The sequence below is a fragment of the Schistocerca cancellata genome, chromosome 1 (assembly GCF_023864275.1).
Source record: "Schistocerca cancellata isolate TAMUIC-IGC-003103 chromosome 1, iqSchCanc2.1, whole genome shotgun sequence".
NCBI classification, from domain to species: Eukaryota; Metazoa; Arthropoda; class Insecta; order Orthoptera; family Acrididae; genus Schistocerca; species Schistocerca cancellata.
The window spans coordinates 705,605,655-705,626,272 of record NC_064626.1 but is presented as its reverse complement, the minus strand read 5'-3'; the positions used below and the strand labels follow the sequence as shown (position 1 = coordinate 705,626,272).

At 41.7% G+C, this 20,618-nt stretch overlaps 1 protein-coding gene across 1 annotated transcript in view; it reads right to left on the bottom strand.

Annotated features, from left to right (window-relative positions):
• The window catches only part of LOC126162149 (odorant receptor Or2-like), a 130,656-nt gene extending 116,664 nt beyond the window's left edge, over positions 1-13,992 (bottom strand). The window contains exon 1 of the mRNA XM_049918449.1: positions 13,913-13,992. Coding sequence (XP_049774406.1) covers positions 13,913-13,964 — 52 coding nt within the window. The 5' untranslated portion in view covers positions 13,965-13,992. The remainder of the gene's footprint in view (positions 1-13,912) is intronic.
• Positions 13,993-20,618: the final 6,626 nt, after the last annotated feature.

Genomic DNA, 20,618 nt, shown 5'->3' with positions numbered 1-20,618 from the left:
TGGCTGAATGGAAGCCTTGGACCCGCGTAGAGATTTTACATAGGACCAGAGCTGTCTCAGATTCTCAGCCAGATCTTTTGCTAAGCATGACGGTGTCAGTTGAATGCTTCGCCTCCAACGTTGTATAGTCTGGCATTTACGCGCTATTGACATTAACTTTCTTGGAATGACTAAATCTGTCACGGCTGAATCGTGTGGTCGGTGAAAACAGACGCACAAATCTCACCTAACCTCCGTCTGTCATCATTTGTACGTTCTTTTGTTAATAGAGAATGCAACAGCGTCTTTAATCCGCTTAATCGACACATACTTCTCAAGAATATGATTTACAATCTATTTAAACTTTGCCCATAATCCTTCTATGCCCATCATACTAGAACTAAATGATATCAAGTCATTGTCTAAGTGAGTTACTAACACTTGCATATCTGCTATTTCTAGCAGAAACAATCTCCTAGCATTCTTGACTGATTTATTAAATTTAGTAACCACAGTGCTATGATGACATCACAACCACTAATGCCCGTCTCTATATTGACACCATCGATAAGATCAGACCTACAAATTCTAAAATATTTCCGTTGCGTGTGCACTGCCAAACTAGCTGCTCAAGATAGTTTTCGTAAAACGTGTCCAAAAGAACATCGCAAGACTGTCTGTCTGTGCCCCTATACTCGGTAGGTTAAAATGGCCCCCCAACTAGTATTGTATGATCTGGGTATTTACGCGCTATTGGCAGTACACTTTCTTTGAATGACTCCAAAAGTTATACGCGATCATAAATCTTCAATGTCTCACTCAAATTCGATCTCAATAGAGACAATATTTTCGTTAACTGCATTGAATATTCCCGCTCCTATGGTATCTAATCTGTCTTTACAATGCAGTCATGGACTGTGCGGCTGATCCCGGCGGAGGTTCGAGTCCTTCCTCGGGCATGGGTGTGTGTGTTTGTCCTTAGGATAATTTAGGTTAAGTAGTGTGTAAGCTTAGGGACTGATGACCTTAGCAGTTAAGTCCCATAAGATTTCACACACATTTTTTGTCTTTCCAATAAACTCACAAAATGTGTCAAAGCTTTCTACTTTAGATTTCAGTCAGCTCTCGGTTCCAAGAATAACTTGAGTCCGAGAACTTCCCTGGAGGGTAATAAATTCAGGAGCTTTGTTACGAATACTTCAATAATTTACTGATAAAATTTTGACAGTGTCTGCTCTGAGCGCGGTCTGTTTTCGTTATCTGCGTGTCGTCTGGCGAGTGTTCATAAGAGTACCTCGAACTGCTACATAGCCTAATAAACCCTCATGTGCACTCCACAAGTACTCTGCCACCCCAGTAGCTGCTTCTTTTGCATAGTGCACCACTGACATATCCAGAGGAGTCCTACAATTCCCCATCCGATAACACAAGTCCAGAGACCTACAGCCAAGATCATCACTTTGGTTGAGACCGCACACTGGGCTCCAAACCAAAGGAACCCAGTCAACTCTGGGAACAATACTGCAAACTGTGAGCTCTGCTTGCATCCCGCGTGCGAGGTCAGGACCCTTCACAATTTCCCCCAGCCGCCTGTATGAACTCAGGATGGTCTAGGAAGTTGTGCTACAGGCGGCGTTGGTTCCGACGTGAGCCGCAGTATGCAGACAACTGCACTATCCATGCTCCATAGCCGCAGGCAAGGCCTCCTCCATATATCGCATGAGGGCCTCAGCAGACATAGCGAGTGCAAATATGAAACTTCCTGGCAGATTAAAACTGTATTCCGGACCGAGACTCGAACTCGGAACCTCCCCCAGACTGGCTAAGCCATGTCTCCGCAATATCCTTTCTTCCAGGAGGTCTAGTTCTGCTAGGTTCGCAGAAGAGCTTCTGTGAAGTTTGGAAGGTAGGAGACGAGGTACTGGCAGAACTGAAGCTGTGAGGACGGATCGTGAGTCGTGCTTGGGTAGCTCAGATGCTAGAACACTTGCTCGCGAAAGGCAAAGGTCCCGAGTTCGAGTCTTGGTTCGGTACTCAGTTTTATTCTACCAGGAAGTTTCATATCAGCGCACACTCCGCTGCAGAGTGCAAATTTCGTTCTGATACCGAGTGCACATTGGCTTTCTTTTTTTGGAAGAATGTCCCATGGGTATCCTTCCACACCTGTTCCCCTCAAGAAACAACTCCCCTCGAGAAACACCTCTATCTCACATGTGTGACAGTTTGTATTACCATGGAAGGGACATGTGCAAAAATCTTCGCACACCAGACAACCACAATTTCTCTAAAGCTACACCTCGTGCAGGCTGTGAGTTACTTTCTCTACCAACGTTTCCTCTGAATTTACAACTCCACTTACCGAATAAAATAAACAAACACCACCCCAGTCATCTGAAGTTCATTGCAAAACAAAGAAACCACCAAATTACTACAGTAACAAAACAGAAGAATTAATTCAAATTAACGACCCACGTGTTATCCCACAATTAGCTGTAAACATACCACAAGAACAATATTCATCCACACACTGCAGCGTCGAAATCATCCGTCGACACCATGCGACAGTCACTTTGCAACCATACAGTGATACAGCCACCTCCACTCTCAAAGACTGTGGTATACTCTCAAGCAAAATAGATATACACACAAATAAAACATGTTACTAAATTAAAAATTTCTTAAAAGAATACACTTAATAAAATCCGAAAAATTTTAATACTCTGTTATTCGTCTTTACACCTGCTCAACCCTAGGTATCAACACATTAGGAAATGCATGTGTATATTATGCAGTCGCAACCTGTTTTACTTGCTGTGTAACCTTCTCCTTCCTATTCCCTCCACCCGTTTTTGGAACTGATGCAGGCAACAGCGGTAAAGAGTCTGGCGTGCCCCAAAATTGATGGAAACGCACAGTTTGGATGCCTGTTGCACGAGTTGGAGGTTGTAGCTTGACGTTCACAAGTGAGGTCACTTCGTTCACTTGATATTGTCGTTGATAACGAGTGAAAAATTCTTTTGTGCAGGGTCATTAACATCTCCCATTGTACCATATGGTATTCAGGTAGCCTAACATTCTATTACCCATTTCGGTTCCTGACGTTCCAGGGCCTTTATATTTTCTTTTTCACTTGATTCCATACCTTCTGTAAAGCTTTTGCAAAATTCCATGAGATTCACCGTTCTTCCCTATCCTAGACTTCAATACCTCAAGTGTTGATGACATTTTCCAGTCATATACTACCTAGCAAGAAGACAGGCCCATGCTTTCGTGAACCTTAAAAGTATATGCTGTGACAACAAATGTTGAGAGCCCAGCCCAATCGCTATGATCACTATTTACACAATGACTTACCATTTTCTCTAACGCGTGATGAACTGGTGCCCTGATCCATTATCAACATCTTTGGACCACCGAACTTCAACAAACAATTATATGCAATGGGCTTAGCCACTACGTCAGCTTGATGATTTGGGCTATCCACCGTTCCCTTATAGCGTACAAATTTCGTCTAATGCATTACCTACGATTTCCTGCCGGCGTTTGCCGAGAAGAACCCAATATGTCCATACCACTCGTTTATAATGGATTACTATCCTCTGGCAACCTTTACAATGGAGTATACTGATGGCTCAATTCAGACCACTATGTGAATGGTACACAGTTTTTCACATATTGTTCCACATCCTGCATATATGTTCTCCACTAGCATTTTTTGGCCAATTGCCATTCCACGGTTCATCAACCTCCTGACCACTAACATGTGATCATGTCCTTGGCTCAACATTTCCTCCCGCAGCTTCACTGGAATTACAGCAAGAGATCCTAGTATTATTTCTTACACAATACTTTGTTGCGGACAATGAACTGTGGTTGTGTTGCAAATTCCTTACATTTATCGCAAGCTGTTTTGCTTTCTTCTACAAAGTGACGCACTTCTTGCAATACACAAACCCTTCTACTGAGTCCATCTACAATCTCATGGTTCTTGTCAGTTTCATGGATTACCACAAAAACGAACACGGTAAGCTTCAGTGCCCAGTACGTAAATATGCTTGATGGCTCTTTCACCCCAAACAGCCACTTTAATGCTGCATGAACCGTTACTTAAAATTTCCTACCATATAAATAATATTGGAAACATTTTACACTATATATGAGGCTCAGGGTTTGCTTCTCCAGCGTAGAGTAACTTTTTTCTGCTTAATTTAACTGACATAAGGCATAATACACTGAGTGCACTACTCCACGTAGTTCTTAACTCAATATGCAGCCAAGTGCATGTCTGCTTGCATCATATGACAGGACCAGTTGTCAATAAATTTTTCAATTTACCAAATGTGTACTCACACTCTGATGTCGAATGATACTTTATTTCTTTTTTCAATAAATGAGTCAGAGGTTATGCTATTTCTGCAAATTTCGGAACGAATTTTATATAACTTTTTGCTAAACCCTGAAAAGACTGTAACTGCTTCTCTGTACAAGTTGTCAGAAAATCTTATACAGCCCTTACTAATCTAGGATCCGTCGAGACTGCACCACAACTAATCACATGTCCTAAACATTTTACTTCCTGTAGCGTTAAGTGACACTTCTCTATACTGCCAGATAGGTGCACCACCTGCAACTGCTAAAACACCTCCCTCTGCTGTAGCATATGTTCGTCCATAAGCTTTGCAAAGACAATTATACCATCCAGATATACCCTGCACGGCCTAGGTTTTTATCCTCTAACAAATGTTGAAACGTGTTCGGCACATTCTTTAATTCAAATGGCATACCACAATTTTGGTAATATCCTGAACGAACCTTAATGCCTTTTTCGGCCAGTCCTCCAGTGCTACTTCTAACTAATGATAGCCCCTCCACAGATCCATTGTGGAAAAAAATACTCACTGCTCCAAATTGCCCAAAATTTTCGTTAGTATCACATAATCAGCTACTGAGGAATCTGCAATCACAACAAAACCTGTATGTTTTTGCACCATCCATACTCATTTATGTAATAATCACTACTGGGGCTCCCAAAGGACTGGTACACTCCTCTGTAATACCATTCTGTGACTGTTGATTAATAAACCCTTCTATCACAGGTCGTAACCCGTTCTTATGCGGTACGGTTTATATCTTGGTGGTTCATTCCGAATTGAGATTCTGTGCTGTGTCACCAGGGCTGCTGGCAAAAACCCACGAGGGTTAAACAGGTGCTCAAACTCTAATATCAACGCCTCCATTGCCAATTTTGCCATTCCTACCAAGTGTTTTACTTTTTTCCATAATGCATTAAAATTGACAGACTGGTTATGCTTGGAGTCCGAATTTATCACATTAATATTATTCTGCCCCAAAATCTCCAAAGTGGCGACCAGGAATTCACTAGACAAGTTCTCTATTCTGATAATCACTACGTTGTCTTCGTCTGTCTCCTGTATGTGTGCAACACACCTGCATACTGAACACCGTGTCTTATCCAACCAATCAATCTTCTTCAATGGCTGAATCACATATAACAATTTATTGGCAAATCGATTCCTACTTTCACCCATACTAGTTTACTCATACCTTGCGGTACTTCATTGCGCAACTTAACCTTTAGTGGCATTGCACACAGGCTAATTGATTCCCCTTTCCAGAGAGACAAACCGTGAGGCAGTGGGCACTGACATCAGCTTCCCCCAAATGCAGCACTGTCACATCGAGTTCCACTTCACGCTTTCCATGATGTTCATGTCAGAAATCTAACCCTAAGACTGCACAATAACAGTCACCAGTATAAAGCAAAAATTCCATATGTCCCCAGAAATGTTTTGCCCCTACCAGAAATCTCAATATCGCCGATCCTAGCTAACAAACATTACAACCTACTCGAGATGACTTATATCGTACTGCACTTAACATCCTCTACCCAACGAGGTCCAAACTCGCCCGTATCCAACAAAAACCAGTTAAGCTAAATTCCGTTTCTGCACACGTATTAGATGTGCTAAAGTCTTTCTGAGAGCGCCGCTCAGCGGCCATGGAGGCTTCCCTGTCCTTTACGGTAAGTTGCTATTCCTAAAGCATGCCTTTCTACCATGCCCTGTATTCTGTCTACAGTCTCGTTCTCGATTATTACTCTTCCACATTACCTACACTGCGGTTGACTGCATTCCACCATATGTGTTCTGACTACCCACAATGGTAGTACTTGACACCGGCGGAAAAATTCTCCTTTTCTCGTAGACCTGGTCACTGCGTCTATTTTCTCCAATGCTGTTGCCGTTCTACCCCTTTTTTCCTTGATACATCGGGAGGCAACCCCTGCAAAAATGCGTCCAAAACTCTCTATTCTGCCTCTTGCAGTAGGGCTTTGTTAATGCCATAACTTTCCACCAGTTCGTACTTACTGATATTAAGCCTTCAAATCCTGTTCACGAAACTCTCTGCGGACTAGCCCTGTTTTGATGACACGCTGTTTAATTGCTCCTGGTAATATGAACAACTATTCTTCTCCTATATCTCTGTAATAAGCCTATCCTCAGAACTTTATGTGTCTGAGCATTCCATAACCGCTCTTGAAACAAATGTTTTCGCTTCTCCCACCAAACGTAATTTAGCCATGTGCAACAACTGTTTCTCTGACCAACATCTGAACGTTGAGACTGTTAACAGGCTGTCTTTAAACGCTAACAGATCCTCCCCTGATTTGCCTGGAAAAGGAGAAATTATGGTGGCGGTACTAGCATCTAGGATCGGTGCTGACATACTGGTCGAGGATCTGTCGTCCATTGATGCATCTAACTTCCTACACAAACGGGTGTTGCCTGCCCTTAATTGTGACATTTGATTCAGCAAGTTCTGAACCGCCAGTGCAGTGGTAACCCTCCATACCTGTGGCTCGTTTATTGCAGAGTTTGTGTCTACTACAAAAGGAAAAATACTGTTACATTTTTTACTACAGACACTTTTAATCTTTATGCGTGAGCGCCAACCATGTACATTTCTACATTCCCTAGCCCAGGCATACCCAAATTATAGCTGAAGACTGGGAGCATGGTGCACTGTGCCATAAAATGTTACACTGGCCACACGTGAATGGGCGCAAACCACCACCGTTTACTTAGAGTGCCCCCTATATTCACTCAAATCACTGACTGAGTCAACTCGCACCAGTCGAACATTCCATCGAACCCTTCAGTCCACAGGATTAGATACTGTTGAGCACTTAGAAGGAAAAAAGTTTGTTTCCACTTTGTTTCCACTCACCACATTGAAATGCTGCTCTGACTGGCGTCCCATGAAGTCGCTCGTTGTTACTGGCTTTCTGCTTTCTGCTGACATCAGTTCTTATGTTGTCGGGAAAACAGACACCATTAAATGCCAGGATGGTCGTTTCTGCTTCAGGATGGTGTGAGCTGGACATTGGGCAAAGTTCCACCAATATCACAGTAAATGCAGAATCAGAAGACCTCAGTTAGCAACAACGCCTTTGATTCCGATAGTCGTCCGTACAAAGTTTGGTGCCGGCTTCCCGTTGCTTTCCGTACCCTCCCAGGCAGCAGTTTCTACCTCAGCACAACAGCCGGCAGCATGCACTAACAGGTCTGGCAGCGGTTTGCAGACCAGTGGCAAACTGATGACACTGCTAGATGAATTTCTAACTGCTTGGCCCACACAGGACCGACAGCTGGCGTGGAGAACGACAGGGCGTCGGCTGTAGTCGAATAGAAGGCGCCGACAGCGTCTGAGCGGCGAATATTTATAGCTATTCTGCCCAACTTTGTTGTGATAGGGCTCTGCCTGTGGTCAAATACGTGACCAAGGCATTACATCATTGTGCCCACCTCTCAGTGGGCTGAAAGGTCTGTTACCACAACATAAGGTAAACTACTTGGCTTTTGCAGGCGATTATGCAATATTTTCAGAAATTCTGGCAGATACAGTTAGTGAAATAAATCTTCTGGAAAAAAGCGCGTAGAATTGGAATCAAAATTTCAGCTGATAAAATAAAATTCATGACAAACATAAAACAGCAGCAAAATAATACAAACACGATTAGTAAAAACAGAACTCATCAGTAAACTTGAATAATTTGGAGAAAGTAAACAGGGTGATTCAACTGGCCCTATCGACAGGTTTTATACAACCAACAGTGTGTTCATGTACTATGTGCAAGATCTCCATATTCTCTCGCTCGCTACGCACAAACTGTTAGTCCTACAGAAAAGGTGCACAAGATCTTTTTGTAGTAAATTTAATGTAGTGAAATTTTGTACTTGGATGCGTTTTCGCTGGAGACCATAGTTCTCGAATTATTCAAGAAAAATTTACAAAGGTACCCTTCAAACGCGTTTTTCTTTAATAACTCGAAAACCGTGGTCTCCAGTGAAAACACATCCTAATACAATTAAATTTCCTACAAAAAGGTCCTGTTCATTTTTTTCTGTAGGACTAATAGTTTGCAACTAGCGAGCAAGAGAATATGAAAACCTCACACCTGGTTTTTTAAAACATTGTGGGTTGCCTCAAACCCATCGTTGGGACAGCTGAATCACCCTGTTTAGTAGAATGAAAAAGAAAACTTAATAATATGGAAAGAGCATAAGGTTTGACAAAAAATATCTAAAACAAGATATGCATATCTAGAAAAAAACTGATATACTATACCGCAGTGGTAAGAGCAAAATGTTTATATGATGTGGATGCTTAACGATAAACTATAAACTGGACAGAATAGAGAGCTTGAAAAATAATGGCTGAAATGTACCCTACAGAAGGTAGGAAAATTAAAAGTAAGAAGGCAATCTTAGAAAATATAAACAACATATAAGAGGCAATGGCAAAGCGAAGAATAATATTCTTTGGACACCTCTACCTAATGAATGGAAATAGGCTAACGACGCAAGTAATCCTGTACTTCTGAAAAAATAAATCGACAATAGCATGGACAACAGAAAGAAAAAGGATCCGGAAAGAAACAATGTTAAAGAATCGGAAATAACAGAAAGAAACTTTTTTGAGCATAAAAATACTAAATTTAGAAGGCTTTCAAGGCAGAAGGCATAAGAATACGGGAACAACATAGACATAGCAAATGGAAAGACAACATGGAGAAAGACTGAAGGACTACTGAAAACTTAAGCAACACAGAAAGAAGAGAAACTCAAATCATATCTGTTCCTAGTTGGCCAGAACAAAGGTAAAATAAAAATACAAGCGGAACAGCATAAGGACAAGCGCTATACCGTGACACTATGGTTAAGCCAGTGGATTTTCATTCGGCAGGAGCAAGGTTCAAATGCATACCCAGCAGTCCAGATTTTGGTTTTCCGTGCTCTCCTTAAATCGCTGGAGTAGCTCCTTTGAAACGAACACGGAGATATCCTTCCACTTGCCAGTCTATCCGAACATATGCTCCTTCTTTAACAATCTCATCGTCAACGGGACGTGAAACCCTAATTTACTGCGTGGTCTTGGAGTAGTATCCCGACCCAAGAGAGGTAGAAGTTGCAGACTTGCACATCTCGTCGTGCAACGACATGATTGTGGACTTTTAATACACTGTTATGATGTGTGCATGTATAAAGCATTCAACATATCTGTACTAACTGTAAATGGAATTGCGTCTGATGTGTAACTACAATAATGCTTGAATTAACCTTAGCGGTACCAATGCGTTTTCTATAACGTGTACTGCCAATTGGAGGGGACATACTTTTTAAAGGTTTATAGATGTGTAAGAAACGTTCTGAACTTGAAAAGTCACACTCACTACTAAGAATTAAGTTTTTGGCTTACATTTTACCGAAAAATTAAAGGCAGTAACGGAATCTGGTATATCAAATGATTGAAAACACTAAATATTTTTTTCAAAATGTTGAAATATAAAGCACATCACCAGATCACAATATTTTCAAAAGGTGAACATAAAGTACACCCCCGCCCTCTTTTGATATTGCGACGGATGAAACGGATGTGTTGGCTATATGGTTTAAACGGTGAAGCCTATTTTTTAATTGAACATCGATTCACACATTTGGAACATTGAAAATGAAATGTCGTGTGGCTAGGGCCTCCCGTCGGGTAGACCGTTCGTCTGGTGCAGGTCTTTCGAGTTGACGCCACTTAGGCGACCTGCGCGTCGATGTGGATGGAATGATGATGATTAGGACAACACAACACCCAGTCCCTGGGCGGAGAAAATCTCCGACCCAACCGGGAATCGAACCCGGGACCTTAGGGTTGACATTCCGTCACGCTGACCACTCAGCTACCGGGGCCGGACATTTGAAACATTGATGTTAAATCATTAACAACCTGCTTGGATCGCGTCTTACGTTACAACACGATCAGAGTATCTGTTCTTAATTCACGAGGTGTGCTCTCTCAGACCGTGCGAGAATTTTCAAACTCCCTCTGCAGAGACAACTCAGGCAGAATACTTCTGTACCCCAACCCCTACCGTTCTTAAATCGCTGACATTACAACGTTTTATTGTCGGCTGCATTATCACTTTCTTCGTTTGTTGTTTACATGTATTGGTTTTCTTAGTACGCGCCTCGTGAATTACGTAGCTGTTTTCTCCAGTATAGTACAAAAAGTGTTGGCAGGAATGTGTCAGTTTTAACAATCCTAAGTTTGATGAAATTTTTAGTCGGTGGCTGGAGGAAGATATCAGTAATATAGATCAAGAAATGGACGAAAAAGACGACGATTGTGCAATAGCTAGTGATCATAATTATGTTAGCGAACAAGGAAACCATTCAGAGGAAGAACTTCAGAAAGGTGGTGGGGACCTTTCTGTTTCTCCAACAAAATACTTCAAGTGTTCGTTAAACTCAATATGTTGTCAGCGGTGCTAAAGAAAAATGTAGATCCAAACATTAAATGTAAATTTTGCAAGCTTCTTTCTAGAACCTATCGAGTGCAATTTTTGTGTGCTAGTTTAAATGCTGGAACTTAGTTTTCTTTGAAAATTCACTTGTTAAAGAGATACTGCAGTTTTTCAGAGTGTGAAATACTGTTCTCTAACAGTTTAATTATATGCAGTATTTAAAAACCGCAGAAAAGTGTGTGATTCTGTGCGATAAAAAATAAAACGCTGCCGGCTTTATTCACTTCAATAAAATCAACTAGAAGTATTAAGACAAATCTTAGACAATAGGAAAAATAAATGTTATGTAACTTAAATCAAAATTTTCGAATCATTTACCTCGTAAATCTAGGTTTAAACGTAGGCATACTAGACAAAGCACCTCGTAGTACACGTTACAGAAAATCATCTCGTGAATTAAGGATTAGGCTGCCGCTGGAACATCAAATCTGAATTTAAGTCTCGCATTTGCAGCAACCCAAGCTTTTTATTTTTTACAGTGTACTTTGGTATCCCGAGAGCTTTTTTCCACAGGTCTGAATATAGGTGGAAAGAAGAAAACAGAAACCCCATAGGAAATCGAACTGATAATCTTCGGAGTTGTAGATTGACCTCTATAAATTCCTCCACCGTGCCAACATTGAAATACGTATACATTATTCCGGTGTTATATTCTTGTCTTCAGATCACTGTTTTTCCTTACACGCCGCGCGGGATTAGCCGAGCGGTGTAAGGCGCTGCAGTCACGGACTGTGCGGCTGATCCCGGCGGAGGTTCGAGTCCTTCCTCGGGCATGGGTGTGTGTGTTTGTCCTTAGGATAATTTAGGTTCAGTAGTGTGTAAGCTTTGGGACTGATGGCCTTAGCAGTTGAGTCCCATAAGATTTCACACACATTTGAACATTTTTTTTTCTTGCCTCACAATGATACAAAAGAAAATCCGTTTTATTTATGCTTGTGTATTAGTGCTCTCAATAAAAAACTGGAACACATTTCCAGATGTATAATGGTGAAGTTGTAGCGTAAGCAGTGGACATACTCAGTCCATATTTAATTTCGTTACACAATAATAATAATAATAATAATAACACTACCCATAGTAAATGCTAATGAAATTGGGTAGATTAAAATGAATGTAGCACATCTTTTCAGCCAAAATACCTTCAAAAGGAAATGCACTTCAAAACTCTCCATCATTACCAGATTGTCTCTATGCTCCTGAAACACTTACTCTGACCAGGAAAATGGATACCAAAAACCTTGAAAACAGCGAAGGTAAATTTGTTTGTATACACGTAGCTTTTTAGCTACCAGTCACGATTTTCTTTTTATTTACGTTGTATAAGACATGTTTCGAGAAATGTTTCCCATAGTCAACTGCGTTTTTCTCTGTGTACTATCGGATTTTTTCGTAATGGTCTTGATGTGTGAAGTTCTGCATTGTTCTGTTGACTTCACAGCAATATATAAAAAAACGAGAAATTTTACACATTTCAGTAAAGTCAATAGAACAACGCAGAACCTCACATATCAAAAACATTACCAAAAAATGGAATAGTAGGCAGAGAAAAACACACTTCAATATGAGAATCATTTCTTGAAACACGTCGTTAAAATAAAAATAAAATTGTCACTGGCAGCAGAAAAGTTATTTATAAACAAGCCCAATATTTTCACAGTCGCAGGCTTTCACAAAACATTTCTAATGGATCAAATCAGAAAAGGTAAAATTATAAGGAAATGCCTCGAACCAATATCCATAGACGATTCTCTCAGGCTAAGAGGCAATCACGAAATAAAACAATACACAAATATTCACAGTGACATTAAAATACGCAGATTGAATTTTTACGCCAATATCAATGGGATTAACTGTAGTTACAAGAGATATCAGAATCTCGTGAAACGCGGAGTAAAGGAGAAACATGCACTAATATTATCAGCAAAGGGAAATTTTTCGATCTAAAGTTGAGTAATGACAAGTTTAGGATGATGGATAACCGAAGGAGAACACTTGATCAGAAGCGAGGAAACAAGTCGCGCGGGGTAGCCGCGTGGTCGTGTGTGTGTGTGTGTGTGTGTGTGTGTGTGTGTTGTTGTTAGTTTAAGTTAGATTATGTAGTGCGTAAGCTTATGGACCGATGACCTCAGCAGTTTGGTCCCATAAGACCTTACGACAAATTTCCAAACTTCCCGAGGAAACAAGCCCACAGCAATATAACGAAGTAAACATGATCACAGCATTTCTATATATTTTGTGGACTCCTAACTGGGCTCATTTGTACAAAATAGAAAAATAAACACGTAGTCAGGCCCGCTGGACCAAGAGCGCTCACCGTCTGTGGTGTTATCCTCTGCCTAAGCTTCAATGGACGCCAGTTTGTACCTCTATCTGGTGAACACTCCGCTCCCTCGGTAGTCAATTTCAGCTTTTGAATCGAGGTCACTTCTCCTTCAAGCAGTTCCACAGTGCTCCTCAACACGCTGAGTGTAACCTGCTTCAATCCTACACTCAAAGGAAAATCTTTTTAAATAGCGGAGATCAAAAACCACGTCTTCTGTGCGAGGCTCGTAGAGGCTGGCCACACAGCTAAGGAGGAGGACTCGTAAAACCACAAAAAAAATTATTTCCACAACGGCAAACACCTTGAAGGCCACAGTATTTATTACTTAAAAGATCACACACTAACTTCTGGCGCTGCAGTCCGGAACCGCGGGACTGCTACGGTCGCAGGTTCGAATCCTGCCTCGGCCATGGGTGTGTGTGATGTCCTTAGGTTAGTTAGGTTTAAGTAGTTCTAAGTTCTAGGGGACTTATGACCTAAGATGTTGAGTCCCATAGTGCTCAGAGCCATTTGAACCAGCACACACTAACTACGTATTTACGATATGCATGCATTTATCACTGAATTTGGAGCTGACACCACAAAGCTGAAATGCTTGCATAGTCGGAAGGGGTATCAAATTTAAAAATGGAACACACAAAGAGCACTATGGATTACGAAAATGTTGTTTGTAAACGGTGGAAGAATTATTCACTAATACCTTACACATGCCAAAAATCGTCTAGAAATCTTACATTTGCTCCCTTGTACAAGTATCGGCTTTGTACGTGCTCCGATAGCCACCATTTCGGCAGATTTCACTCTCGTAGACTGAATCCAGATCTCTAACGGTTTCCAGTTTTATGGCCGCACTATTCTTTTAAAGTAAAGTTTACCGTGCTTAAATCATGAGGCCGATGCTCGCTCCAAGTGATGTACTGAACTCAACACTCACTCATTTTCTCCAATGCCTGATTGTTTTTAATGAGGGTTTTACAAACGACACCAGTTTCCAGAATACCATCTGCTACTTCCAACGCATTTTTGCCGGAAACTGTAACGGGGAGCTCTTATTCCGTCTCGTTCTCTGGAAATAAATAATTCTGTTTTAACTCGAAGGAGAAAGAAAAACATTTTGCCTGTGGTCAGTTTTGCTCTCCTTGTAATTAAAGAGAAAATTTTTTATTTGCCATACCATGAAATCTGTTGCTGCGGATTAATTTATGCAGTTGCGCACCGAAAGATGTTTTTCGTTTATTACTTTGAAGACACGGAGATTTGTTCACAGTTTCTCCTTTCAGCTCTTTCCACCGCGTAATTCTTCTTTCGTGCGGCAAAACAAGAGCTTCCTACTTAAAACGAATACTGTCTTTTGTTTCTCTTCCTCAGGCTGTCTATAGGGTACTCTGCATCGATTAAAGTTGCATGAATTTTTCAGCAAGTTTTTGTGCTAGAAAGGTAGCCGAGTTTCGTGTGTTAAAACACTTCTGAAATGTCAAAAGAGGAAGAATTCAAATTGCCGTTAATGCGCAATAGAACGGTTTTCCTCTTCCTTGATGTAACTCCGTATCCAATGCGTGGCACTGCTTGTAGTGATATACGTAGAGATTCTGCCAAACCAAGAGTGTCCTTTAACACACATATTGAGCAAGGACATTCATATGAGCAAAATGTATGGACAGGACTATACATTTCACTTGGCGCGATTTATTTGGCATCATGGATATAATCTGGAGGGAGAACCGACCAGCCTGGTACATCCAGTACTCTTATACTCTTCGGTAATGTGGATATGATGTCATAAAATGTAAATTAAAGTCTGTGATGCAAGGCTGTGACTGGGCTATTGGCCTTTCTTGGCCTAGGTGCTTGGAGGCGGCGGGTGGTGCGCCCATTGCCCCCGACCGCCTTTTATACCCAGGGAAGATAGCAGGCTGAGTTGATGGGACCGTATATGACGTTAGACACTGCCGTTATATTATAAGCAGCAGACACTTGAGACTCAAAATGGATTAACGCGGTAATTCTTTGCACGTCAATACCAACGTAATAAGAATAACGTATTAGGTAGAGCGACATCTCAAACTGAACTTGAAACTTTACGTAGGTGGAGCGAAAAACGTGTGAAGGCGGGAGCTTGACAGTAAATACAGGGTACCGAAATATTCACTACATGGTGAAACAGTAAAACTAAGCTGAGGCGAAACCCTACGTGATACTAACTTGCATTAGAAATTACCACTACATGCAAATCAGAGCAATAAAATTAAGCTTCAGTTAAGATAAAGAAAATATTATCTACAAATTTTGACAAAATTAAATAAAAAGGTATATGGTCCATAACGAAAAGAAAAATAGCATAAAACAAAAATATGCAGCTTAAGATATATGTTTTAAGTTCAATAAATTTTGATGGAATAATTATAAGAAAGAAGAAACATCACAAATTGACCGAAAAGTCAAGAGAGAAAAGAGCCACAGAAAGTTCGTAACATGACATTGCAAGCAACCAGACGTCAACTGTAGAAAGAGAATGTGCTTAAACGGAAATCTTGATCAGACGCCCGAGCATAGCAAGGTAAAATCTACAAGGTACTGACTGAAAATGAAAGGGATAATGTCCTAACGTTGCAAGGTGGAACATGATGTAAAATGAAATATTACACAGCACAATCCAAGAAGGTCTAAAATTGATGCAGCCAGATAAATTACGTTCAAAAGAAGTGTGTAACAGATTGATCTGATGCAGAGAGCGAGAGGAATGTTTATTTGGGAGTAAGGGCAATTATCGGATTTTACCGTAATTACACTAATATTGAGATCTCACATTTCAAAATTGATTCACTTTCTAAAATCATGAGAAAGACAATTTTTTGTTTGTCTATGATATTTCCTTATTCCGTATTTTCTTCGTTAAGATTGTTTCATATTTTAATTATTTAATGATTCTCAAAAATATATTTTTTGCCTGTGCGTCCTTAATTCGTTTCATAATAGAAATATGCAACAATTTCTTTTGCGTTTCTCTTTTACAAGTTTAAATTTTTTATCTTTTTTCGAAATTCATAATTCTCTGCCTACTCTACAAAAAAATTCCACGTTTTCTCCACTGCTCTTGACGTGCGGATGAAACTGACGTCTCGGTAGCTGGGCGCTCAGCATGGCGAATTGCTCAGCAAAAGTTGTTGGGTTCGATTCCTGCCCGGTTCGGAGATTTTCTCCACTCAGGGACTGGGTGTTGTGTTGTCCCTACGTTCGTATCGTCATAAATGACGTTCCACTGCTGATACGGCTGTATGGACAAGTCCCGAAAGCCAATAAATAATAAAATAAAAAGAAGAGTTAGGGAACGCTGACGTGCGCCCGGGGCGGTGGGCCTCATGTTAGCAATTGATGAGGCTGCCCGACTATCTCAAGCCGCAGCTTCGTCAACAGCGGGATGGCGGCCCCAGCCGCAAAGACGAACCAGCCAAGAAGACGACGCTGACCATCCACCTCGAAACCAGCGCAGCAGAACGAGGAATCAGTGGCAGTTCCCCTGTACGCGAGCGGACTGAATGTCCCACCAATGATGGGTCTGACGAGCCGTAAGCGCACGGTGGGATACGCTGCCCGATCCTAAGAAGTTGCAACAAAATGCCGACGATATGCGCTACTCAGTGCACAATGTAGCTAGCCTTCAAAATCTTGATGGCGGTTGAGAGGGCTGCTCTCAAGGACGCCCTCACTGCGGAGACGGAGGAGGCATGCCGCCAGCTGCGGCAGCTGCATGTGGCACTTAATGCTGCAACAGAAGACGAATTTGCTCCCACCAAAGTGACGTCCGCGGGATTAGCCGAGCGGTCTCAAGCGCTGCGGTCATGGACTGTGCGGCTGGTCCCGGCGGAGGTTCGAGTCCTTCCTCGGTCATGGGTGTGTGTGTGTGTGTGTGTGTGTGTGTTTGTCCTTAGGATGTTTAGGTTAAGTAGTGTGTAAGCTTAGGGACTGATGACCTTAGCAGTTAATTCCCATAAGATTTCACACACATCATAATCCTTTAATTCTGTTGCTCACCGTATTTGTCGCACCATGATATATTTTTGTAGGTACATTCAGCGGCAGATGTGGAAACTGTCAGCGAAAAATGTTGCCAGTAGAGATAGTAGCAACGTAGTAATGAATTTAAAAGTGTACCATGATGTGACAGTTTTTCACGCATCTCGATGTTTATGACATCACATCTCCTGAACTATGTGACGTACATTTATATAATTTTTCAGGTACATTCAGTGGTATATGTGATTAATGACTGCAAAATGTGTCGCACGTACAGTTAGTTGTAAGGAAGTAATAAATTCACTGCTTTCCGGGCGGGAAGGCATGCCGGTCCCCGAAACGAATCCGCCCGGCGGATTAGTGTCGAGGTCCGGTGTGGCGGCCAGTCTGTGGATGGTTTCTAAGGCGGTTTTCCATCTGCCTCGACGAATGGAGGCTGGTTCCTCTTATTCCGCCTCAGTTACACTATGTCGGCGATTGCTGTGCAAACACTTTCTCCACGTACCCATAAGTCATACTTACTCTACCAGGCAAACATTTGGGTTACAGGCATCTAGTGGTAGACGTTCCCGGGAAGGGGAAGGGAGGAGGGGGGAGGATCCACTGGGGGCCGAACCGCACAATAACCCTGGGTTCGGTGTGGGGCGGCGGTGGGGTGAGTTGACTGCTGTTGCCTGTTGTGGGGTTGTGAACCACTGAGAACGAAGCCTCTCTGTCGTTTCTACATCCCCAGTTCCATGAAGTGTAACGTTTGTTACCAGCCACTGAGTTCTCTCATTCTCAAGTACTGGATGATAAAGTCTGGGTATTCGCGGATTGTGGGGAATGTGCAATATAAATACCTTTTTATAATACATATGGATTAATTATTCTAGCAGGGAATAAAAAATAGCATGTAACCAGACTGTTAGCTCCTGAACAAGGTTTCGACGTCCTGAAACATCGTCTTGAAACAGCAACTCGATCTCGCCGGCTGCGAGCGGCCACCACAGCATGCCTGAACCCGATGACACACTGCGACTACCAAACCTAACAGATCTTCCACCGAAAAAAGGCTCGCGACAAGAAATGGCCCCTCAGGAGCGCAGCTCTCTGCTCCTGTTTGTAGGTGCTGCCCTACCCCTTCAGTGCCTTATCATGCCACCGCTGTAGAAACTACAAGTATGTAGGTTGTAAGGTGATATATTTGGTTTACTCATTCCAGGAATGAACACAACTGTGAGAGCTGTATTCACTTGTTTAACGTCGCAATATTTGCATAGAAATACATGCTTTTACGCAGTTTACAATGTGACAATGTTAAAACAGTTGTCAGGATAACGCATCTCGTCAACATCAAAAAGTGGAATAATCCTTTTGTCAGGATAACGCATCTCATCAACACCAAAAAGTGAAATAATTCTAAACATAACAATATTAATTATTAACCCTCTGAAAGTTAAATTATCGTAAACACGACAATATTAAAGTTTAACTATAAGTTTCTTTACAAAAATGTCGGTCAGTACTATGATAAATCATCCGATTCCGGTTCAAAGTTCGGTACTATTTTTAGGATGACAATCAAGTCTACGGTGGATTGTTAGCTATGTGACAAATTGAGCAAAACATTACCCAAGGTCGCTTGAGTTTACAGTGGACGGAAGCTGGTGAACCAAGAAGTTTACGCCTCTGCACATAGTATTTACCTTAAGCTGCGATGAATTGCCGTCTGCTAGGCCGCTCTCTCCTCTGAAATTCCTATAAAACTAATTAAAACCTTTGCTGATTTTTTTTCAACATAAACTCTCCCTATGTTTCTCGTTATGCGAGAAAACATGGACTCATCCCTAGTCTTAGAATATGGCGATATGCTCGCGCATGGTTGGATCAGCGTGCACATTATAATGCGCTTTCAGTTCTTGCAAGAACAGTTAACTAATTGGCTGGTTCGTTTCTCCACAGTGGGAGCTAAACGATGCTACAGCTAATTTCTAGCTGGATGTCGGCCACTGTGAACGCAGTGTTCACCCAAATTTCTTCTCTGTGTCGTAAGGAGCATTATGGGCTCCATTCTGCACAAGGCGCCAGTTCAGAGAAGAGTCCCCTCAAAATTTCCGCCTTGTCTTTCTCATAGCCGAACTGTTTCCCCACCTGGGTTCTTTCGTTCTTCACGTCACTGCTTGTTTCGACCAGTAGGAGCATTCCTCTTATTTTGTGGAAACTCTCTCTACCGATCGCAAGGGCCCTACCATTAAACTGCGTCGAAACTTCGGTTCTTTACTCCTTCCTAGTGCGTTTCCGCCAGTCAGACGTTTTGTGCCTGCGCGAGACGTCAAAATGCGTGCATTGTCTCCCACGTGTGTACCACTCGCTGGACACGTGATCGAAAACACGCGACTGATCTTGTTAGTATCTATTTGGAATTTTGAAACGCAGTTTTTCAAAAGTTTTCTTTCCTGTCCTCCCTCAGATCGCAAATTAATTCGCTCTCCCCTTCTGAGGCACCTGGTCGGTCGCTGACCTCGCTTGGGACGCCCCTTTAAGTGATTTCCATTGTGTCTCCCGTGACACGGCCTTGCCTCTGCTCTCACTCCTCTGAATTCCATACTAAAACGCTTTTCGCTGCCTGTTGCACCTTCTGCTCATAGACATACATTATATAGAAACGGTGTGTTAATCACCGTCGATTGAGTGTCATCCCTTTTTGCATTACTTACTGATAGGCAAATTTGCTCATAACCGCTGAATTAAGTTAGGTGTCATATTCACCTTCCCATTGCGACGTACAAAGCTCTCATGTAAGGTGCGAATCTGACCTTCATTTATTCTGCCACCTTACAAGGTGTACGTTGATTGCTGTATATTGTGTGATCTCGGTCATTCAGTGTTTTGGCGGAATAAACAGAAGTTAAATAAAAGTTAATCCAAGTGATACACAATTCACATAAAATCTGAATTATGCTACTTACGCTTGTTGTACGATTACGATCCAAATACAGTGAAATATTACTGAGTGTACTTCATTCAGCTTGGTCATTATCTGTAGTTTATCTCCCTACTTAGGTGATGTGGCCTAGTTTAATTATGAAACGGCTACTTCTGCTAATTATAGCTAAATACAATTACTAGTTGTTTGAGCAGTACTCTACGTGAAATCTACTTATCTTAATGTTGCACAGCTGCTCTCCTTTGTAATAGAGTGGCGTGTATGTGCGGCGCGATGACTGTATAAAAATGCCAGAAGTCATATATTCTAAACCACTTAAGTGTGTTTACATCTGCGTTGTAATATTATGTCATAAATTGCTACCCAGTGACACCTCAACCGAGATGTCGGTTTCTGCGTTTACTCACAGTCGGCGTAATAAAATTCCCTTCGCACGTCGCTCTTCAATTAAAAGTGGTATTGCAACCGTGGTGCAGCTGGTACGAAGTTTTGTTGAT